The following is a 17,085-nucleotide window of genomic DNA, read 5'->3' on the forward strand; positions in this document are numbered from 1 at the left end:
TCCCTGAACTGGACCTGGAGGAGGACAGCAGCCCAGGGCTCTCACTCTGCCCAGCCCCAGACCTGGCCTGGCCCATCCTGGTCAGGAGAGGGAAGAAGTCCCCTGCACCACTGATAATCGTGGAGCCTGCGCTGCTGGAGGGCCTCATTGTGGGGGCGCAGTTCCACCAGGGAGTCGGAGACCCGAGGCGGGCCCACCATGGTGCAGCCACGGGGCAGGTGGCCTCTTCCCTGATGCCCTGGGCCTGTGCGTCTTGTCTCCCCAAGAGAGCCTTCTCCATGGACGACCGCATCGCCTGGACCCACATCACCATCCCCGAGTCCCTGCGGCAGGGCAAGGTGGAAGACAAGTGGTACAGCCTGAGCGGGAGGCAGGGGGACGACAAGGAGGGCATGATCAACCTTGTCATGTCGTACGCGGTGAGCTGCGGGCCCGGCGTCTGGGCGGGGTGGGGCGCGTCAGGGTACGTGGGGCACGTGGGGGCCATGCCGCCCAGAGGACGTCCTGGTGTTCTTCCTGCAGGCGCCAAGCCTGTAAACCAGCAGGGTCAGCGTTTTGAGGACAGAGGGCAGGGGCCCTGGGGCGGTTTGGTGGCCGAGAGGGGCTGCCCCGCCCAGCAGGCCTGCCCATGTGTTCCGTCTGGAAAAAGAGCGTTGAGGTTGTTTGGTGGTCTCCACTGCAGACCTGTGTCCTCGGAGGCCCACCACAGTGGGGGCCTTCCCAAGCCCTGCCCTTAGGGTCCAGCTGGGCAGCCCTCCAGGGTCTGAGACACAGCCCTGGGCCCTAATGGTTTCCAGGTGCTGGCCAGGACGTGGCAGGGTGTCTCAGTGGAGACGGGTGGGGGGAGTCCAGGGCCTGCTGCCCTCGGGGTCAGGAAATCGAGGCCTGGCCATGCCAGGCAGTGGGGCCAGCACGCCAGCCACCTGGCTCCCAGCTGTCTCCGTCCTCAGTGCACCTGCAGCTCCTGGGGGCATCAGGAGGGTCAGTTAGAGGATCCTGGACTCGGGGCTCTGCTGCCTCCTCTGTATTCTCACCCAGGGGTTTTTAGATTGTGGTTGTTGAGACGTGGTGCTATGGTAAACATCAGGCAGACGTGGGCAGAGGGCACAGCAGGGAGCAGCTTTTCTGGGCAGTCTTGGCTCCTCCCACCAAGAGTGACCCCTCATAAATGTCTCATGATGTGTCTTTTTAATAGACATTTTTATACAAACACGAAACATCATGGCGCTCCAGTGACTTATCTGCAGTTCACATTTGAACTAAACTCAGAGATGGCAGCAGCCCAGTGTGCTTCCCCAGGCCGACCCGACGTCTGCACTGGGATGTCCTTCCTGACTCCGCGTGCTCTCAGTCACATCCCAGTTAGCGGGGGGCGGGGTCTGTGAGTCTCACCATGTGACGTCACCTCCCGGATGGGAGGAGGTGGAGTGGGGGCCAGGTGTCCCCGGGGGCTGTGCACCCAGGTCTCACATCTGCCCTGAGGGCTGGCATGGCGACGGTGATTCTGGAAGTCACGAGGTTCTGATGTGTGTGGCGTGTTCTGCCCTAACCCTGGAACCATCTCCACTGTGTTTCAGCTGCTGCCAGCTGCCATGGTGATGCCACCCCAGCCCGTGGTCCTGATGCCAACGGTGTACCAGCAGGGCGTTGGCTATGTGCCCATCACAGGTGCGTGTGCCCCCTCTTCCCTAGGTGCCTGTCCCCTGAGAAACTCTGGGGGCAGAGGGTAGGCACAGGAGGAGGGAAGGGGGTTTAGAGCTCTAGCATCCTGCAGACATGCTGACTGTACACAGACCCTTCAGCCAAGGAGCCAGGCGTTGCGTCTGAGTTTTGTATGCATGTATAGAAAATAGAATCTGTCTTTTCATGCAGCTCCTTCAGGCCAGGGAGCCAGGGGTTAACATCTGAATTTTGTATACGTATCTAGAACATAGAATCGGTCTTTTCCTGTTGGCGCAAATGGGTTGAAATCGTCAGAGCTGGGGAAATGTGGCTTTTCAGCCCCATGGTGCCAGCGCTCTGCATGGTGACCTCACGCTCCTGTTGGGTGGCGTGTGCCATGCACTGCGCCTGGCGTTCTTGGTTGCTGTTAGGAGTGAGCAGCCTGCGGTGGCAGCAGCGCCACGCCGGGATGTTGCTTTTCATGCTGTTGCATTTTCAGTCCTGCTGTGGCTGTCGCAGCAGCTGGTACAAGGCCGGCCCCCACTGTGGACCGGCCCAGCTCTCCTCGACAGGCGGGGAGACCACATCTCCTGAGAGGAGGTGCTTGGTGGGGAGCCTGCGGTCACCTGGTTCTCCTCCTGAGGTAACTTCTGCCTTGGTCCAGGGAGCTGGTGTCCAAGCAGAGCACTGGTCCCTCTGCAGTGAGGCATGGAGTCCAGAGGCCAAGGCCATGGAAGTGCCCAGGTTTCAGGCAGGGCGTTGGGGATGTGTGGTGTTGTGGGGGAGGGTCAGGGCGTTGGGGATGTGTGGTGTTGTGGGGGAAGGTCGGTGTTGGGGATACCTGGTGTTGTGGTGGAGGGCCAGGGTGTTGAGGATACCCGGTGTTGTGGGGGAGAGTCAGGGCGTTGAGGATACCTGGTGTTGTAGGGGAGGGTCAGGGCATTGGGGATACCTGGTGTTGTGGGGCAGGGTTAGGGTGTTCGGGATACCTGGTGTTGTGGGGCAGGGTTGGGGTGTTCGGGATACCTGGTGTTGTGGGGCAGGGGCAGGGTGTTGGGGGTGTGTGGTGTTGTGGGGGAGGGTACATGGTGCCCTTAGTCCCGGTGGTGACCAGGGAGTGAGAAGAAATAGACAAAAGACGAGAGTCACGTTTCACAGCATGGGTCCCGGAGACCAGTGCGGCGGCGGGACGGCTCTGGCCCTGAGCCTTGGGCTCCACACGCCTTTATTAGGTGCATCGTCCCATTAATCTTGCAGGCTGTGGTGAGGGAGGTGAGAAGGGTAAACTGAAAGCTGTTGTGAGGTGAGACAGCCGGGGGAGCATGCGGTATTCAGCAGCACGCATGCTTCTTCTAAGCAGCCCGAAGCTAGGACACTGCGTCTTCCCGCCCGTGGTTACAAGGTGCATCTGCGCAGGAGCACAGCAGATAGGCGCCGCCCGGCCTGACCACACACAGCGCATCTAGGGGCTTCATCTCCCGAGCACTGCCGACAGACAGCACTGTCAGAGTCGCTCCATGTTCTGAGAAGCTGGGCAGGGCCTGTGGCGTTCCGGTTATCTCTGCCCTGCAAGGCCTTCCTGCCTTGCAAGCTGCTATCTGCAGTGACCCTCCCGAGTCTTGTGAGTGGAGGTGGCATTCCTTCCCAGAGTTCTTGGACAGACCCTCTACGAGACCCTCACGCAGACCCTATGTTGGGAAGGCCTTTGTGGGACCAAAGCCGTCTTTCCTGCCTTGCACCCATACCGCTGTGTCCCTGGTTTTAAAGCTCCCAGACGTCTTTACTGTAGGTCTCCTGTTGCCACTCAGTTTTTGTTTGTTTGTACAGGCCTTAAACAGTTTTCATTGTACTGCACCATAGTTTGGAGTTTTCTTAACTCAGTATTTGATCTGTGGCACGAATCTCAGTGTATAAAAAGCAAAGCAAGCTTGTAACCATTTACCTAGAAATCACATAGGTCTGCCCCTGCCATCTCGGCCACACTGTGGTGAAACTGCTTGTGAGAACCACATGGCCTCGTCCCGCCTTGCTCACATCTGCAGACTCTGCTTCCAAGTAAAGCTGCACGCAGGTGCCAGGGCTGCCTTTCTTGAGAGGAAGAGCAGAGCCCTGTCTGAGCGGGGCCTCCGTGGTGTCCGGCGCCTTAGAAAACCACCAGTCCAGCAGAGGCAGCACCTGGCCCTGTCACCGAGGAGAGAATGCTTCCTGGGAAGTGAGTGGAGGTGACCCAGAAACGCAGAAGCCGCCGAGAGGCGTTCAGAGTTAGAGGAGGGCGGGCATCTGGATAAGCAGAGGAGCGGGGACCTCTCCAGAGAGTCGGGAGCACCCAGGAGCCCCACAGCTGTTCCTGAGACCACGGCCTGGCCAGGGGAGCTCCACTGCCCCGGGGGCCCTGATGTGCCCTGGGTGCTCCCTGGAGTGGCTCCTGGGGGGCTCGGATTTGTAACTGGGACAGTGCAGAGCCACCGTCCTGGGGTCGGAGTGTCTCCTGTGGCCTGCAGTTCCTGGGGCTGATGAGCTGCTGTCTCTGGCCTAAGTTGGAGGCGGGTGGACGACCTGAAAGAGACCCAGGCCCTGCGGCTTCCCGAGGCCGGAAGTCCTTGCCCACATGGGCAGGGCTGTTCACTGGCCGAGGCTGTGGGAGGATCCTCTTTGTCTCCTGCAACTTCTGGGCCGGGCACTCCGTGGCTGCCTCCTCCTCCTCCGAGTCTCTTCCCATGAGGACCCTAGTCCATGGATCGAGGCTCACCCACCCCAGCATGCCCTCGTCCTCACCTGCTCACATCTGCAGACTCTGGCCAAGACCGCCCACGCAGGCTGTGAGTAGGACTCACCTGTCCTTTTGCGGGGTGCAGTTCCGTGGACTGTGGACACAGCACTGGGCGTACCTGGCCGAGAGAGCATTCAGGTAACAGTGACATTGACGGGCTTACCTCTTTCTGCTTCCTAGCACTCATTCTCTTTGTAAATGCCCTTCAAGTTTGTCCTGAAACATTTATTTTAGGAAAGGCTAGATTTCTGTATAAACAGACTTTGCAATTTTTTTTTCATGTACATTGTACGTTTTGAAACAGCCCCACACTTCATAGGAAAGTTACCAAGGAGAGGCAAGAACGTCTGCCAGAGCCCATGGGGACCCCTTCGCCTGACACCCGCAGCCCCGCGCCCAGGCGTGTGTTTCCCATAAGCAGGGGTGTCCCAGCACAAGACGGCCGTCCAGGTGGGAGCTGACGTGGACTCGCTGGCACTGTCCCCTGCTTGGACCCCGTCTGAGCGTCTCGGGGGTCGCGGCAGCCAGGCCAGGGTCACTGGCCCTCCGTGACATCACCACCTTGGCCTGGAGGAGTCCCCATCTAGCTCGTAGGGCGTGCCCTGGCCAGGGATCTGGTGGGGCTGCTGACATGGCCTTGCAGGGCAGGGCTGAGTCTTCCGGGACTCCACCCAGCACAGGGCTAGTGGTGCGACTTGCTCACCCCTCGCGGCGGGCTCTGCCTGGCTGCTCCCTAGGAACTAATGAGTGTCCCATGTCAGAGGCACCTCAGGACCCCTCCAGGATCCTGTCCACTTTCCTCAGTGAACACCAGAGTCCCCCACAAAGCAACTCAGAAATCCGGTGCGCTGAGATGAGGGTGTGACCACAGCAGTGAGGAAGGGACGCTGCCTGATTATTAAAGCGTGTATCCCAGGTCTCCAGCAATGCGGACTGATGATTTCCTATTTTATTCCCTGGGTTAGAATCCCTTACAAACATGGTTGTTTTTTTCACTTAAATCCCAGATTTGGCCAGAGGGAGCCCCCCGGGCGGGGCCTTTGTCCTTTGGCCTAGCCCTGTCCCCCAGGCCCCGCCCTGCTTGCCAGCCCTGCAGGAAGCCCCGGGCTCTGTGCCCTTCCCGCCTCAGCCCTGGCGATAGCTGTTCTCCAGGGAGCCCTGGTTCCCGCTAGGCCAGCATTGCTTTTAGAAGGCTCTGAAAATTTTTTAATTATCCTAACTACTGTTTAGAGTGTGCATAAGGCACCCTTCTTCACTGGAAGCCGATGCCTTCATTTTCCTCTGAGTACCCTAATTTCTGAATCTCTGTGGTCACAGCCCATCCTCCCGGGAGCCATTGCCAGCTGAAGCGAGGCCTGCAGAGACCTCGGAGAGGCTTGCAGCTGCTGTGGTCAGCGCATCTCAGGTTGAGCACGGAAGCATGGTGGATTTACACCAGGGTTTTCTCAGAGTGCGTCTCGGCCAGGGCGTTTGTGTGGCCCACAGCTTGAACTGTCTGTGACCCACGTCACACAGAAGCCTGCGTTGCGTGCTCTGCCCCGCTGTGCGGTGCTGGCGGCCTCCGGCCTGTGTGCTGAGCGGCCTGGGCAAGCCCTCTGGTGAGGCGGGGCTGCGGAGCCGGCCGGGAACGAGAGCGGGCTTCTCAGGGCCCTTCCTGCGTCTGCCAGCCCCTTCAGCCACTCCTTCATTCCGCTGCCACCCGCTGAGCACTGCCCGGAGACCCTCACGTGGGGCGCAGGCCTCGGGGGCTTCCTGTGCCCGTGGGGTGGGCTCAGGCCCGGAGCGTGCAGGCGGGAGACTGAGGGCTGAGCATCAGCCGAGCCTTGCGAGGACTGTCCTCTTCCTCAGTGGAACCCAGAGCCCCACACAGCAGCCGAGACGCTGGGTGCGCCAAGAGAGGGCGTCTCCTTCACAAAACTAAAGTGTGACGGCGGCAGTGAGGAAGGGCGGCCGGACACAAGCACAGCCCGATGGTGAGAGCGTTTACGCCGCCATCGCGGCCTGAAGACCGCCAGTTCAGTTTCGATTGTTTTTGAACAGAGGATTGATTACCAAATTAATTAGATGTTTTACAGATGGCAAATAATTAGTGGCAGGCATCATGTGGTTATAGTGAGTTTCTTAGCCTCAATTTTAAAGAAACATCTAGGCGTGAAGTGTCGAAACTGTGTGGCCTCATGAAGCTTGTTCTCTTCCGTGGAGCTGCAGGGTGGCCTGAGACGGGCTGGGGCACTTGCTCTGGCCACAGCCACTGCCAGGGGTCTGCCCTGAAGGTCCCCACGAGACTGAGACGCGCTGAGGCCGCCGCTGCACTTCCTCTGGGCCCTCCTCAATTTCCCTCCACCACGTTGCTGTGCACCTCCTTCTGCCCGGTGGTGGGAAGAGAGTCAACATGGAAGGTGGGGCGTCCAGCGCCTCCCCAGCCCGGCCTCGGACAGGTAGCGCGGGGCTGCACGGGCTCCCTCCGGCGCTCACTGGGGCTGTAGCTGCTGGCAAGCACTGTTCCATCTGTTCCCTTGCCCGCCTGTTTCACACCGGGCTGGAGTGCTTTGCTCTGGGGGGCGGGGGGGCAGAGCTGCGGTCCCCACGTCCTCACCAGCGTGGTCCCTCCCCTCACCACAGCCCCAGTCTCTGGGCACAACCCCCATGGGTTTCTGTGGAGCCGACCAGACTGCAGCGTGGATGCCTGTCCACAAAGCACGAAAGCCAAACACGCAGGTAGACGAAGAGAGGGGTCCACAGCGCACGCACGGTGGCACCGGGCACGACACCTGTGAGGTGGAGGGGCCGGCCGAGGGCCCCTGCACGGCCCGCGCACGTGGAATTCCAGTGAACGGGGAGTTTGCAGCCGAGCAGCGTATGCTGTTTAAAATGCGAAATGGTTCCATTCAGAATGAGAAGTGGACACGTGGAAGTCCCCCAGACTGTCACTTGGAATTCTCTGCAGTTGTGTTTGTTAACCTGCTAACTTGAACGCTTTGAAACAAAGAATCACGGAAGTTTTATTTTTCGTGATACGCTCTCCAGAGTGAGAAGCACCAACCAGCCTTGTGTTTCCAGAACAGTCTGAGCTGGACGGTCGTCCCTACCTGCTCTTCGGATTTTGTTCCACTATGGTGCACAGCCTCTGGGGCTTGGGGCCACACGCCTTCCGCCTGACGGGGCGGTGCTCTCCTGCCCGCCGTGGCCAGGCCCCACCAGGCTGCGTGGTCTCAGTTCAGGCCTTCCGGACCAGTGCTTCCCGAGTGGGAAAGCAGCAGGTTTTGGTTTTCGGGATACCGTTGTGTTTGTGAGTAGAGAATTTGACTTTGCTGAGACCTGACGGCGGGGTCCCACAGTGTGAAGACCGGGAGGTAGGGCCTGTCCCATCTGCTGCACATCTGTCGTGTAGACGCAGGTGTGGTGGGGGCGGGGAGCACAGCAGATGGCAAGGACTCAGCGAAGCCACGTCCTCCCAGAGCCGCTACACGTGGGGTCTGGGCTGCCCCTGGCTCCTATGGCGTCCTCTTTGCCCATGTCTGGGGGACTTGGGGCTCTGCCAGGCTCTAGAGCTTCTGGTGTGTCCTTCCCCTGAAGTCTCCAGGTGGCCCCGACACAGCACACTTAGTGTTCCCAGAGGGCTCGGTGGACATGTCCACGCTCGGTAACCGGCATGGGTCACACTGAGGCCAGGCACGTAGCCTGTGCCTTGCAGGAGGGAGGGGTAGGCCGCGTACCGCCCTCAACCCACACCGTGGAGGCGCCCACCTCTGCCCCCAGGGTGCCTGGTCCCACGTGTGCTGGGGTCGTGTTCGCTTGAGGGCCAGTGGGCGCCAAGGCCCCTTGTCTCGGGGCCTCCAGGCCGTGACGTCGTCATCATCGTCGTCGCTTTTGCAGCCATGCCCCCTCCCCCCTCCCTTCTCCATCAGGCTGGTAAAGGCGAGAGAGAGAGGGGCTGGGTCAAAGTGCACTGCCTGCATTCCTCCCACTGCCACGCCGTGGGGAGCTGTGTGGACAGGCACGGGATGGCTGAGCTCCGGTCCACCTGCTGGCCAGGGCGCCCAGGAAGCCATGGGGGTCTCTCCAGGACAGGCAGCGCCCGAGCCTTTGTCTTGTTTGAGGAAGAAGAAAGGGGTGAGGGCGGCCGTGTCCCCACCCGGCCGTTGCTCGGTTCATTATATTCTCATTACTGCAAGGCTGGTCAGCGTGGGGATGATGCTTTCCCAGTGAGATGAGGGGTCCGGTGGCCAGAATGATGCAGGCGTGGGTGTGGGGGAAGGGTGGGCCCGGGAGGGAGGCGCTGGGAAGCGGAGGCCTTCCTTGCTGAGGAGCCCTGGCCATAGCAGGAGGTGCCGGAGGCTCGGCGGCAAGCCCGTCCGCCCCGTTTCCACCGCTGCAGGTCCTTGTTGCCAGTGTTGGTTCAGGCCGGAGTTAAAGTGGCTTCTGCTGCCTTTAGGGTCCTCCCAGTGTAGAAAAGAACAAAGGTCCTCTCCTAAGATTGTGGCCCTAGTGCCCCAGTGGGTCTGGCTGGGAGGTTGTGCTTTTAAGGGTGAGCAAATGGATGAGTGGTGAACCTGTGCCGTTCTCTAGCTGCTGCTGCAGGAGGAGCCGCACACACCCGCGTGTGCTCAGGGCTGTCTGGGGGTGCCGGTAGGCGAGTCTCAGGTCCGGCCAGCCGCGCCTCGAGGGATGTGTGCGCTGCAGTGGCTGAAGCGCCGTGCAAACTGCTCCTTGATAGATGTCGTCTCTGTGTGTCTCTCGTATGTGACACAGGGAACCAGGGGCCTGCGCAGCCTTGGGGTGGTGATGCAGGGACCCTGGACAGTGGCCCCGATGTGCTGAGGGCCCCCTGGCACCACACCTGCTCCCTGACTTGACTGTTAGTGAGCGTCTTCCTGGCTGGGTGTTTGCACGTGTGTGTTGGAGTCATCCTCAGGGTCAGTGTGCAGTTCTCCTGAGGTCTTCAGTGCCTGTGGTGATTGTTTCCTTCCCAGCACACAGTTCTAGTGACATACCTGTCAAGTGCAAAAGCATCTTCTAGAATGTTTGATAAACGAAGAGGCCCCAGACCTTGCAGTGTCTAGATAAACATGTGACATTTTTTGTGTCCCATCCCCAGATGAAGAGGACATCTGTGCCCTCTGGTCAGTGAAGACAGGCATGCACAGGGCAAATTCATGCGTCTTAAGGGATCAAAACACCACCCTACTGTGTCCCCACACCCCAGCCTGCTAATTGTAAAATAGGCTCGGGGGAGATTTGAAAGATCAAACTTTCATATTTATATGAAAGGGAGATGAGTTCATCAAGGAGTTGTCACAGAGACCCCAAACCCTCCTTCCCATAGCTGTACCTGGAGTCGGTTTTGGAGGGTGTGGGTGTCGGTGGGTCGGCGTCGGACGCTGCGGGTGTCGGTGGGTCGGCGTCGGACAGTGCGGGTGTCGGTGGGTCGGCGTCGGAGGGTACGGGTGTCAGTGGGTCGGCGCCGGAGGGTGCGGGTGTCGGTGGGTCGGCGTCAGACGGTGCGGGTGTCGGTGGGTCGGCGTTGGAGGGTGCAGGTGTCGGTGGGTTGGATGTGGGTGTCGGGTTGGTGTTGGAGGGTGTGGGTGTCGGTGGGTCGGCGTCAGACGGTGCAGGTGTCGGTGGGTTGGCGTCGGACGGTGCGGGTGTCGGTGGGTTGGATGTGGGTGTCGGGTTGGTGTTGGAGGGTGTGGGTGTCGGTGGGTCGGCGTCAGACGGTGCGGGTGTCGGTGGGTCGGCGTCGGAGGGTGCAGGTGTCGGTGGGTCGGCGTCGGAGGGTGCAGGTGTCGGTGGGTCGGCGTCGGAGGGTGCGGGTGTCGGTGGGTTGGATGTGGGTGTCGGGTTGGTGTTGGAGGGTGTGGGTGTCGGTGGGTCGGCGTCGGAGGGTGCGGGTGTCGGTGGGTCGGCGTTGGACGGTGCGGGTGTTGGTGGGTTGGATGTGGGTGTCGGGTTGGTGTTGGAGGCTGTGGGTGTCGGTGGGTCGGCGTCGGACGTGCGGGTGTCGGTGGGTCGGCGTCGGACGGTGCGGGTGTCAGTGGGTTGGATGTGGGTGTCGGGTTGGTGTTGGACGGTGTGGGTGTCGGTGGTGTTTGTGTCGGAGGGTTGGTGTTGGAGGGTGTGGGTTTCAAGGCTGTCTTGCAGGACTGGTGTTTGCTGAGATCTGAGGTGGGGGATGTGTTGTTTCTTCCTGCAGCAGGAGCTAGCGTGGCACGTCTGTAACCTTCCGATGTTTTCACCAAACGTGATGATTGCTTCCAGGGATGCCTGCTGTCTGCAGCCCCGGCATGGTGCCCGTGGCCCTGCCCCCAGCCGCTGTGAACACCCAGCCCCGCTGTAGCGAGGAGGACCTCAGAGCCATCCAGGACGTGTTCCCCAACGTGGAGCAGGAGGTCATCCGCTCTGTGCTGGAAGCCCAGCGAGGGAACAAGGACGCCGCCATCAACTCCCTGCTGCAGATGGGGGAGGAGCCGTAGAGCCCCCGCCTTGCTGCCTGTTGCCCAGCTCTGTTGCCAGCCCGGTTTCCCCCAAGGAATGCTGTCCCATCAAGATTTCCGTGAAAGAGCACCTGTGTCGCCCCGCCACAGCCACGTCTGTGCCACCCCGTCCACACCTGTTCTGGGGATGCATGTGGATTGTCGGTTCCCGGCGGCCCAGGACTGGGCGGGGCTCCCCTCTCGTCTCGTGTTGGGGGGTCTCGGCACGCTCCTGTCCCCGGGACTTGCGTCTCCCCTTCTCTACTGTTCTGGAAAATGGTCTTGCTGTTGAGAGCAGCTGCTTCTGCCAGGGTGTTGGGTGCTGGAGGTCGCCGGGCGCCTGCCTGTCTGATTCGATTCATGGCATTTTGTTACGTGACAGTTGGAATAGAGCTGTTCATTTAAGGCATACACAATCCCTCATACTGATTTGTGGGTGTTTTTTAGAACTTCCCGGTCAAAAACTCAAGCCCTTGCCCTGACGTGCTTTGCTGTGAGCCTGGCCCCTGCCCAGGGCTTGGGTCTGGTGAGTGGAGCCGCTTCTTCCTGTGGAAGGCCTCTGACCTTGCTGACCTGGCCACTGTCCAGCCAGCCTGTGACAGACTGCAACCTGAAGGCAAGATGAACCCCCACCTGGCCTGAGGAAGGGAGCCTGGCATGGTCACCTGGGTGCTGTGTGATTGCCACCCGGCAGGCATTTGAAGCGGGGCCCTTCGCCCACCAGAGGCTGCTGTCCGTCTCCTGCCGCGCTCACGCCGGCCACGGGGGGCCTCTTTTCAACAGGCCTTCCAAGGGTGGGGCGGGAGGTGATAGAGGCAGCACTGTGCGTGTTTCTGAGAGGGTGTGGTGGCACTGCCAGCTGACTGCTGACGATGGCCTTGGTTCAGTGTGGCGAGGGAGGCCTGGCGAACGTGGCACTGGAAGGCTTTCTGAGTTAGGAGGGGTACCCGCCTGCCTGGGCTCTGTGCAGCATCTTGGCTCACAGGACAGCTAGAAGATGAAAATCAGAAATCCCAAAGCTTATCAAACGTGGCGCACTTTGACCCGCATGCCGGCGAGACTCCTGTGTGCACAGCTGCGTGCCCGTGGGGTTCGAGGCTCGTGTCTGCTCCCAGCCTTTGGACATGCGTCCTCTGATAGGACAGAGAATGCTCACAGCGGGCCTTCCGTGGAAGATCAGGCGGGCGAAGTGAGTGCTTTCATTTTAGTCTTTTTCTCCCTCTAAAAAAGAAGTTAAGTTTTAGTGTCAGCTGGAAAATAACTGCTTTCTGCCACCTGTTGGTGGATTTTGTTAAATATATTGTTCATAAATATTTATTTTTGTAAACCTGTAGAAGTGTGTGGTGGCTGTGGGGAGGGCCGGTGGCAGCAGAGGCCGGCCACTCAGACGGAGGCCCTGGGACTCTGTCTCAGATGGCCTGGTCCTGTGCCTGTGTAGATTTCTTCTCCATTGGGAATGAAGGTGTCAGGCAGGACTGGAACGTTTCAGATGCTGTGTTCCGTGATATTAGCGACTCTAACCTGGGACGGGCCACGGGCCACGGGCCACAGGCCACGCTGGGAGGCCTCACTGTGCTGGGGTGTCGGCGACCTGGTGCCCAGGTGTGGCCACAAGCGTGGGTTTCTGCCTCCGCATTGCTGGGGTGCAGTGAGACTGCCACACGCTTGCACGTGTGGTTCTGTGGCTGTCTGCTGACGAGGGCGTGGCCCCTGCTGCCGGCTCCTGGAGCAGCCCGTGTGGAGCCCCGGGGGCCGGCCTCACTGGAGGGAGCAGCACCTTCGCCCATGACGCCACGCCGGCCACCATCGCTTAGTTTTCTTTTTCATGAACACTTTATTTTTTTAATAGATAAGTCACATTTTATAAGGCCTTTAATTAAATAAGATTGTTCTTTCTTTCACTTGATGCTTCATTTCCTGTCTGAAGTCTTACTGCACGAAGCTGCTTGCTGATCCCTTTGAGGGTCCCCAGAATCAGCCGTTTCACATCCCCCCGCCCCCTCCCGTGTCCGGTGTGGATGAGGTAGTAGCACTCAGGACAGGCTTGTTCGCTGGCTCAGAGGGGAGGCCGCAGTGGGTTTGGGAGCTGGGCTGAGGCCCCTGGTGCCTGAGGGCTGAAGATGCAGGCCGTTGGCCAGCTCTGTGGCAGCAGTCACTGAGGACGGCCTGACCGGGCCATCTCTGAGCCCAGGGCGGGGCCCCCGTGGCATGGCGCGGCTGTGTTTTCCTCTGCTGGGCAGATGCCGGTGGGTGGCGTCAGAGCCCAGGTGTTCTGGACCTGTGTGGCCTGGGGCCTCAGGCTTGTCGGGGACTGCGTGTGTGGCGAGGGCACCTGGAATCACTGGACGCTCCTGCCTATCCTCCCCTCTACAGATGCTGCCCAGACGCTCCTGCCTCCCCTCCCTCTCCCCAGCAACCTGCAGATGCTGCTGGGACACACCCTCCTTCCCTCCCCCCTGCAGATGCTGCCCGGAGGCTCCCGCCTCCCCTCCCCCCTGCAGATGCTGCCCTGAAGCTCCCGCCTCCCCTCCCCCCTGCAGATGCTGCCCTGAAGCTCCCGCCTCCCCTCTCCCCTGCAGATGCTGCCCTGATGCTTCCGCCCTCCCTCCCCCCTGCAGATGCTGCTCTGAAGCTCCTGCCTCTCCTTCCCCCTGCAGATGCTGCCCTGCAGGGTGCCCGAGGGAGGGGTCTCAGAACGTGAGCTTCCGATTATTTTATTGGGGTCCGTTGTCCAGATTTTTCTTTCATTGTAAAATATATTTTTACTTTTTAGTCTTCTAATTTAATAAATGATCCATATAAAAATAGAGAAATAAAGTCCTTTAAGGGAAGGTTTACCATGTTTGTTCCCGAGTATTTTTTAACTTAATTCACAATACACAGGAGTGAGGAATCGGAATCGGGGCGTTCACGTGTTAGCAACTCGGAGCAGTGACTGTGACCTTCAGATCAAGCCTGAGCTTTGCCTCCCAGACTGAAGGAGAGGAGGGAGGCCCAGGGGCCTGCTGGGTCTGCTGTTCAGGCCGTGGGTCTGCTGTTCAGGCCCAGCACCCTCTCCCTGCTGGGTGGTTCTGTTTGTGGCTTTTCATTTCCAGGCCATTTCCTTCTGGGAGCGAATTTGGAACACAACCCTGTTCTAAGAGAGCCCACTGGGAACGGTGGCACCCCCGACTCAGGAGTCTGAGCCCCAGTGATGTCTGGGTCACGTGCAGGGAGCAGAACATCCTTATGTGTGAAAGGCACTCTGGAACTCCAGGCTCCCTCACCCAGGCACACGCATCCTTCAGTGTCCACGGATGCAGGGGTGGCTGCTCCCCCTCTGCTGCCTGACCCCTGTGCCAACCATGCCTGCCGGGGCATCCCTGCCATAGAACACCAGGGTTGCCAGGGAAATACAGTGCTTCAGTGCAGGAGCTGGGGAGAGTGGGGAGGGCCCACACCTGCCACAGAACAGGGATGCTGGGAACCACAGTGCTTCAGTGCAGAGCTGGGCTCACGGGAGAGCGGGAGGGCCTGGCGGTGGGGATAGGGAGTGGGTGACACGGAATGCCAGTGATACCAGAAGACCAGGGCCCCGGGGCTGTCTCTCCAGAACATGGCCTGGTGCCCACGTGCGAGGCTCCAGCAGCACTTGCCGAGTGAACACAGGGTGCCCACATCCTGGGTATCCTGGGCCTTTGCAGCTGGCAGGCCTGGCACCGGCACTTCAGCAGCCAGGAGACGGGGCTGAGCTGGAGAATGGGGCCCCTGTCATGCCAGGACATTGGGAAGGTGGTTCCCTTGTTGAAAAGGTGGATCTAGGAAGAAGCCCAAGTGCTGGCAACCAGAGACCCTCAGAGTACCAGGAAGCCATACCACATTCGCCTGCCACGGGCTTTGGGTTTGATCTGTACCGGTGTGGTCCAGGCACCTTCCAAGGACCAAATCATTCATGTGGTTCTTTCTGAAAGGTCATGTCCGTCCAGGCTGCGTAGAGATCCAGCACTCAGAACCACCCAACGTGCACTTACCGTTAAAAGAGCAAAACCGGCTGGCCGTGGTGGCTCCCGCCAGGAATCTCAGCACTCTGAGAGGCTGAGGCGGGCGGATCAGATGAGGTCAGGAGTTCCAGACCAGCCCAGCCCACGTGGTGAAACCCCATCTCTACTAAAAATACAAAAATCAGCTGGGCCTAGTAGCATGTGCCTATAACCTCAGCTACTTGGGAGGCTGAGGCGGACACTGCCCTCCAGCCTGGGCGACAGCGAGACCCTGTCTAAATTCAAAGCCCTGGGATTTTGTTCCATGTTACATAAAAGTTTTTATGGTCCAGAGTCAAAACACAAGCTGAATTCACGGAGACCACGCTGTCCTCGCCTGCGCGCCGCCCCCGTCTGCTCTCCTCCCTGGGGCTGACTGTTTCCTCTGCGCGTGGCCTTCCTTGGCGTGGTGTGTATTTGATGCAGGTAAACACCACATGTGTGCACGTAAAAGCGGAGATCCCTCCATGCGGCCACAGGACCCTCCCTTTCTGCTGCCGCCCGGCCCGTGGTGTGACCCTTCCCATGGACGTCTCGGGCACTCTCGGTATGGCTGATGGCCTCGGTCCTTCTGCGGAAAGGATCCCTGGCGTGCGACTCCTGAGCAAAGACACACCCGCCTCCCCTACCATATCCCACCCCCCTTCCTCTACCCCTCCCTCTTCCGTCTCCCTTCCCGGTACCCCGTCCCCCTTCCAGGTCGCCATCCCCCTGGGCCGGCCGTCCTCTCCCCGCCAGCGCTGTGTCTGGCAGCTGCGGTTAACGTCTCTCTTTCTAGGAGGTGGCGCACAGCCGGTCCCGGGGGCGTTCGCGTCTCCGCCCTGTTTCCCGTGGGACTGCGGCCTCCTTCTTCCCGCGTTTGCGGCTGTTGCACTCGCCGACCGTAACTCTGCGAAACGCTGTGCAGCCTTCCCCGCTTTAGCATTTGTTTCTTCACGTTGCTAGTGATTTTGTCTCACGTAGCATTTTATTTTTTAAGGCCGTCATGTTAATCTTTTCCCTTATAGTTCCTGGACTTGCGCAGATGTGGGGGGAACGGCAGGCTGAGCAGTGGGGCCGCAGCGGGCTCTGCCTCTCAGGAGACCGAGGCTCCCCCAGGGCCCTCCCCTCGGCCACGCTGGCTGTGGAGTGGGTGAGACTTGGCCTTCGCTGACTCAGCACACACCAGGCCGGCTCCCTCGGCCTCCTCGCTGCCTGCCCTGGGCCCAGGAAGAGGCTGAAAGGGTTCTCAGAGCCTCGATGGCCTCCATTCAGCTAGGGAGCAGAGGCCAGGGGGTGGAGGGAATGAGGAGGAGGCCCCCAGGGACACCCAGAATTGGAGGGAAGTTCTGACCACAGAGCTGCTCACTTTCCTCAAACACCACAGTCCCCCCTTGCAGGATAGAGTTTGGCACAGGTGCTAAGTGCAGAGAGCCCGGGCCAGAAGGCCAGCCCCTGAGTTCTGGGGCAGGTGATGACCCACCCAGGGTGAGTGGTGACAATCTCTGGGCTTTCTCCTGCCTCTTGGTCCCCAACCCAGACCAAGCCCCTTCCGTCTGGTGAGCCTGGCAGTGGAGATGGGTTCACCCTGATGGCTGTGTCCAGGCGTCAGCAGGGCTGGGGGAATCCTTGCAGAATGCAGGTGGCCCAACGGGCCGGGCACGTGGTGACGGCCCAGGGTCCCTTCTGGTGGGCCAGGAACTCCCAAGGCCCAGGACTAGGGTTCCGGAGGGAAGGACAGCAAGGCCCCAGCTGGATCCCATATCCAGGGCTGGGACATGGGAGCAGGAAGCGTTTCGGGAGCTGAGACTCAGTCCAGAGGCCACGGCATAGGACCGGGTGAGGACCCACCGAGGCAGGCTGGCCTTCAGCACAGACACCTCTTTTTTTTTTTTTTTTTTTTTTTTTTTTGAGACAGAGTTTCGCTCTTGTTACCCAGGCTGGAGTGCAATGGCGCGATCTCGGCTCACCGCAACCTCCGCCTCCTGGGTTCAGGCAATTCTCCTGCCTCAGCCTCCTGAGTAGCTGAGGCACGCACCACCATGCCCAGCTAATTTTTTGTATTTTTAGTAGAGACAGGGTTTCACCGTGTTAACCAGGATGGTCTCGATCTCTTGACCTCGTGATCCACCCGCCTCGGCCTCCCAAAGTGCTAGGGACACCTCATCTTTAAGCTCTTCCT

At 59.9% G+C, this 17,085-nt stretch overlaps 1 protein-coding gene across 1 annotated transcript in view; it reads left to right on the forward strand.

Annotated features, from left to right (window-relative positions):
- Window positions 1–13,742, forward strand: part of TOLLIP (toll interacting protein) — a 34,230-nt gene extending 20,488 nt beyond the window's left edge. Inside the window, exons 4-6 of the mRNA XM_039470615.2 lie at window positions 267–419; window positions 1,578–1,668; window positions 10,691–13,742. Coding sequence (XP_039326549.1) covers window positions 267–419; window positions 1,578–1,668; window positions 10,691–10,905 — 459 coding nt within the window. The 3' untranslated portion in view covers window positions 10,906–13,742. The remainder of the gene's footprint in view (window positions 1–266; window positions 420–1,577; window positions 1,669–10,690) is intronic.
- Window positions 13,743–17,085: the final 3,343 nt, after the last annotated feature.

The sequence above is a fragment of the Saimiri boliviensis genome, chromosome 6, assembly GCF_048565385.1.
Source record: "Saimiri boliviensis isolate mSaiBol1 chromosome 6, mSaiBol1.pri, whole genome shotgun sequence".
Taxonomy (NCBI): domain Eukaryota; kingdom Metazoa; phylum Chordata; class Mammalia; order Primates; family Cebidae; genus Saimiri; species Saimiri boliviensis.